The 5,903-nt window shown below is 66.9% G+C and overlaps 1 protein-coding gene across 1 annotated transcript in view; it reads right to left on the reverse strand.

Annotated features, from left to right (window-relative positions):
• Positions 1–5,903, reverse strand: part of MUC2 (mucin 2, oligomeric mucus/gel-forming) — a 37,227-nt gene that overhangs the window by 6,142 nt on the left and 25,182 nt on the right. The window contains exons 30-38 of the mRNA XM_037731154.1: positions 5,550–5,840; positions 4,717–4,905; positions 4,252–4,478; positions 3,786–3,960; positions 3,060–3,307; positions 2,252–2,435; positions 1,714–1,942; positions 868–1,046; positions 404–473 (exon numbers count right to left, since the gene is read on the reverse strand). Coding sequence (XP_037587082.1) covers positions 404–473; positions 868–1,046; positions 1,714–1,942; positions 2,252–2,435; positions 3,060–3,307; positions 3,786–3,960; positions 4,252–4,478; positions 4,717–4,905; positions 5,550–5,840 — 1,792 coding nt within the window. The remainder of the gene's footprint in view (positions 1–403; positions 474–867; positions 1,047–1,713; positions 1,943–2,251; positions 2,436–3,059; positions 3,308–3,785; positions 3,961–4,251; positions 4,479–4,716; positions 4,906–5,549; positions 5,841–5,903) is intronic.

The raw sequence follows: 5,903 nt of genomic DNA on the forward strand, positions 1-5,903 counted from the left end.
GTGAGGAGCTGGGGGGAGGGCACCGTCGGACGGGTGCAAGTGAGGAGCTGGGGGGAGGGCACCATCGGACAGGTGCAAGTGAGGAGCTGGGGAGAGGGCACCATCGGAAGGATGCAGGTCAGGAGCTGGGGAGAGGGCACCATCAGACGGGTGCAGGTCAGGAGCTGGGAGGGCACCGTCAGATGGGTGCAGGTCAGGAACGGGGGGGGCACCGTCAGATGGGTGCAGGTGAGGAGCTTGGGGCGCACTGTCTCATGGGTGCAGGTGAGGAGTTGGGGGGGCACCGTCGGACAGGTGCAGGTGGGGCCGGGAGCCGGCAGGTGGGACTGCTCTGCCCGGATGGTGCCACCCTCTGCACTACGGTGGCGAGCCCACAGTCCTGGCGGACCCTCAAGCAACATACCTGGACTTGCAGGTGGGCTCTTCCGCAGGGCCACAGGCCTGGTACTCCCTGTGAGATGGGCACTCCACCACTGCAGGACAGGGCCAGGTCAGAGGGCTGCCCCACGCATGTCAGGTGAGGAGCCTGGACACCCCCGAGCAACAGAGCTGCCCAGCACCCCACACACAGCAGACGGTGGCCAGCTGCCTGGGGAGTCAGCCTCTGCCCTCATGGTTGCCCTGAGCGGGGTGGTGGGCACCCAATTGCGTCTAGTGACATTGACAGAATCCCCAGCACCTCAGCCCCTCCGGCCTGGCCTTTTCCATCCCACAGCCCCAGCCCTGGTCTCACACCCGCCATCTCTGCGAGCCCGGCACGGCACACCCGGGTCTAGCTTCAGGCTGGACAGAGCACCCGGCAGAGCCTAGTGGGCACGTCTGGCCCGCAGGCCCCCAGCTCCAGGGCAGGGGCAGACAGGCACTTACGGCAGGCCCCGTGTGTGTGGTTCCGCCAGTTGAGGCAGACGCCCGCCTGGGCGCAGAGGGCCGCGTAGGCCTGCAGACTGGCACACTCCAGGCGCGAGCCGGGCACGAAGCAGCTGTCGAACACGCAGGCTTCGTAGTAGTGCTGTGGCGGCACCAGCACGTGGCACTCGGCAAACAGGCTGCGCAGGGAGGGGCAGAGTCACACTCAGGCGGCGCCCACCTCTCCACCTCCCTACCCTGGCACCTCCGCCTAGCCCGTCCTCCTGGAGTCCAGCACCTGCCAGAGAGGCGCCTGTGGGTGACGGAGGCCCAAGGGACAGCCCAGCTGGGACAGGCTGGGGACAGAACAAGGGATGGGCGAATGAGGCGGCTCTGCAGCCCGGTTCCCAGGACAGAAGCCACACATCTGCGTGGCCATTAGCTCCAGCAACCCTGGCAGACAGACACCCAGCCTGTCCACGGCCCCCACACTTCCAGGGACGGGGTGCTGACTCCCCATGGCTGCTCTGTCAAGCCCAAACCTGCCTCCCCAGTGTCAGCCCTGAGCTCTGTCCTGGGTTGACTGGTCTGCTCCAGGCCTCGCACCCGGCCAGCCCTGCACCTTCCCAGGAGGCGGGACAGATCATGGAGCTCAATAAAGGCACAGGCACGTCGGACGTGGCATCTCAGTCCCGTGGAACCCAAGGGCCTGGGCCCTGGACCCCATGCTGACCTAGCGCCTGACCCTGGTTCCACGGCCTGCTGGCTCCCCAGCCCCACACAGGCCTCACGTGCTGCCTCCTCCCTCTTTGCAAGAGCTGGGGGCCGGGGCTCAGAGAGGCAGGCAGGCAGGCCGGGCAGGGTCACCTGTCCTTGATGAGCTGGCAGAGGGGAGATGGGGTGCAGTCCTTGCGTGGGGTCGTCTTGCTGCCCCCGGGCACCGTGACGGCCGGGCGCTTGGTCGTGGAGATGCTGTGGGGACAGTGTGGCTTGGAGGGGTCATTCACCACCCACTGGTCGGCCGCAGCCTCACAGTTGGAGACGATCTCCCCGCTGGGCAGAATGCAGTCGTCAGACGTGGTGTTGGTGCAGGTGCCTGGGTCAGTGAGAGAGGCCACGGTGCAGACAGCGTGAGCCCTGCCCTCTGCAGCCCAGATGCCCGGGACTGCCGGCCAGGGCCAAGGGCAGAGACCAGGCCAGGCCCCTCCTGTGGGCTCCTCGCAGGGCCTGAACCGGGATGACGGCCACAGTGGCCCCGAGCAGAGGGGCAAGAGGCCCGCGGCCAGGTCCGCCATGCTCACAGGCAGCCTCAGCCTCAGCCCGGCCCGGCTGCCCTCCCCGGGGCAGGTCATGGGGACACAGGGCACCGTGGGGGCTCGGGGCCCTCAGGGGCCTCTGAACTCACCGCACTGGCCCTTGGTATTGTTGCCGAATTTGTGGTAGGGCAGCCTGATGGAGAAGGACAGCCCGTTGTAGGAGATGAGGGCGCCCAGCTCAGGGACGGCCACCACGTAGTTGATGCCGGACTGGTACACCTCCAGCCCGTACTTCCTGTAGGGCAGTGCCACCACCTGACCGTTCACCTGCACCTGCAGCCGACACACCGGGTGGGGGAGCTGCAGCTGCCCCGGAGGCCCTCCCGCCTCCGCCTCCTCCGGGGAGAGCTCCAGAGCTGCCCCGCCCCACCTGCTCTCCCACTGGTCCTGCAGAGAGGGGGTCCTGCCTACCCGCCTTTCCCGCCCCTTTCCTTTCTTCTGTTCCACTGCGCCTGACCAGACCCTGGTCCCAGGGGTGAGCCAGCGAAGGAGCTCTCCCGGGAACCCCCCCGGGACTGTGGAGCCCCTCGCAGGGGGCCAGGCTCCCTGGGCCTCCTGAGCCTCAGAACCAACGATTCCCTTGCAAGTAGGAGCAGCTCAGCCAAGGGCGTGCAGAGCCCCGTCCCCCACTCTGTCCTCGGGAGGCAGCATCTGCTGCAGAGACTGTACCCAGCACGGCAGGCGTGCCAGGGATCAGGGGGCCCCTCCAGGACGCCCCTGGAGGACTGTGGGAAGAGCTGCGGTGTCTGAGAGCCAGGCGCCCACCTTGCCCCACCCTCCAGCCTGGGTCTGGGAGAGGCTGTGCCTGGCACCCCACAGCACAGTCCTCTGGCCCTGTGGGGAACCAGGGCGCGTCAGGGCCTCCGTGCCAGCCACCCGCGGCCACGCTGCACCTACCTGCACCCGCATGGGCATCATCTGCACGGTCTTGACGAGCACCTCCTGGGTCTCGTGGCGCACGATGAGGGTGCGGGGACAGGACACCCTGTCGTTGACGTCACAGTGGTAGTTGTCGATGTAGACACCAAAGTTGTCCACAGTGGGGCTGATCTCCTCCACCAGCACGTAGGTGCAGTTGCCCTGGTAGCTGTAGTACAGCCCGTCGAAGGTGGTGTAGTGCGGGTCCCCCCAGCCCGTGCAGTAGCCTGCGAGGGAGCCCGAGTGAGCACGCCATCTGTGCCCCCCGGCCAGAGTCAGGTGCAAGGGCTGGGCCGGGGCACGGTCAGGAAGAGGCCACAGGAAGCTGGGGCCTGAACACCCGCTCCTGGGTGGGGGCCTGGGGACGTAAGAGCTGCAGTGGCCCCGGAGCACCCACAGAGGCCAGACCGGAGTTCAAACCCCAGCTCAACCCCCTCTTGCCTCAGAAGCACCCTTGTTCCAGGGAGGGTCCCTAACTCCACCAGGCAAGCCCTCCGCCTGCCCAGGCCCACCACCCCTCACAATAGGGCAAAAGCAGGACTGTGAGAAGTCCCTCAGACGGCACCCGGCCTCAGTGAATGGGGTCTGTCCCCAAGGAGCTGCAACCCTTCTGTCCCAGGGGATGGGGGGATGGGGGATGGGGGATGGGGGAGGGCAGGGGGGAGGAGGGCAGGAGGGGGGAGGGCCCAGGGGCCCTGGACTCACAGTCGCACTCCCAGTGCCAGCAGCAGCGGTCGTCGTCCATGACGCGCACGGGGGTGAGGCCGTTGGAGCAGGTGGGCATGGGCGGCGGCTCACACTTCACCTCCGTGATCTCCACCGTGTTGTTGTACTTGCATGTGGCCATGAGGCAGTCACACAGCCACCAAGTCTCATTCTCCTGGGGGGGTAGGTCAGGGACGGTCAGCGGGACGGGCACAGGATGGGGGGTCCGCGCTTGGCAGGGGCGGGCACTGAGTCAGGAGGCTGGAGGCCAAGGTGTCTTCCACGGGTCTCACTGCAGCCAGCCACCTCGCCAGGCACGGTGAGAAGGTGGAGGGTGGACCCCCCTCCCAAGGGGCTGCAGGAGGCCTTGGCCCTCAGACGACCTGCAGGAAGTGGTGCCTGGGGCCTCGGTGCCCGGACCTGCTGTACTCAGCACATGGGAACAGAGCCGCCTGCAGCCACTGACCTGCCTGGGAGGATCAAAGTCTGGGCACTCGGGGGGGGGCTTGGTGGTGGGCGTCGTCTTGGAGGGTGTGGGTGTGGGCTTGGAGGGCGTGGGCGTCGGCTTGGAGGGCGTGGGCTTTGGGGAGGGCGTGGACGGGCAGGACCAGTTATAGATCTCCAAGGTGCAGCTCAGCGAGCAGTTCACGAAATAGCAGGTGTCCCCGAGTGTGCCGTTGTACACCTCCTCACCTGCGAGGGGACAGACCCATGCTCACGCATCCAGAGGCAGGGCTGGCCGCTGACTGTGTGGCAGGTTCCCACAGAGGCCACCCAAGGGAAGCCAGGCCCTGGACACAGCCACCCTCGACCGTGGCTGCCTCCTGAGATGCCCCCACTGTGACCTCAGCCCTGGCGCCTGACCCATTGGTATGTGCCGGGGCCAAAACCGGCCTCGGCCACCCAAGTGCAGGATGTGAAGCCCGAGTACCTGGTGCATAGTAGGTGTCGTTCACGACACAGCACTTAACGATGGTGCCGGTCACCAGGCCTGTGGTCCTGATGATGCTGGATGTGGAGACTGGGGTGGGCGTGGGGGTCCAGGCACTGGTGGTCGTCCGTGCAGTGCTGCGGGTGGTGGGTGAAGGTGACCCAGTTGTGGTGCCTCGTGTGGGGGTGCCTGTGAGAGTGGGGGCCACGAGTGAGGGCTGAGGCGCTGCGCATCACAGACGCTGCCGCTGGGTCCCCACCGCCACTCCCCAGCTGCAAGGGACACAGACGGCCGAGCGGGTGGTGGTACCAGAGGGCCAGGGCCTCCCGCCCACCTCCCAGGCCCTCGGAGTCACTGGGGACGTGGACCACCAGGGCTGGTGACACCGCGCCCAAGTGTCTTGGGAGCCCGCAGATGACCTGGCGCTCTGGCAGCACCACAGCTTGCTGGACGCGCCAACTGCCAGCAAGAGGCGTCCAGAAGGCACAGGCTGTGGGATGCCGTCCGCCAGGGAGGGGCCCCAAGGCCTGAGGAGGGCATGCAGCCAGAAGCAGGGGGACCTGCAGGCCCTCACTGGTAGCCTCTCTCCACCCCTGCAGGTTGGTGGGTTCCCACCGTGCCACGTCACACAGCGGGGCCCCTGAAGAAGGCCGTCCCACGGGAGAGCTGGCCAGCTTTGGCTGGCTCATGTCAGCGGCTCCTGCCACACGGCAACTGGGCTTGGTGAGCAGGGAGGCACCCAGAGCCTGCCTGGTGCCTTCCTGGGACAGTCCCACCAGGCACACGGGAGGAGGAAGCGCTGCAGGTAGGAAGAACCCAGCAGCTCTACTTACCTGGAGGGGCCATGGTGGTGCCGGGTGGTGGGGATGGCGTGCGGCCTCCCGTCGTGGTGGCCGTGGGTGTCGTGGGTGTGGAAGGTGGGGCCATGCTGGTTGTCTTCGTGGCAGGTGATGGGGTACTCGGAAGGGTGGTCGACTCCGTGGGAGGGGAGGAGGTGGACCGAGAGGTCTGAGGAGCTGAGGACTCAGGTGGGTGTTTGGATGTGGTTGACTGAGCAATGGGGGTTGTGCCGGTGGGTGTGGGGGGCTCTGTGCTTAAAGTGGTGGGTGTTGGGGTTGGGGTCACTGTAGTGGTTGGAGGGCTGGGAGTGGTAGTTGTGGTGGTTGATGGAGGGCTGGGGGTTGGAG

This window comes from Cebus imitator, unplaced genomic scaffold (genome assembly GCF_001604975.1).
Source record: "Cebus imitator isolate Cc_AM_T3 unplaced genomic scaffold, Cebus_imitator-1.0 Scaffold384, whole genome shotgun sequence".
Lineage (NCBI taxonomy): Eukaryota > Metazoa > Chordata > Mammalia > Primates > Cebidae > Cebus > Cebus imitator.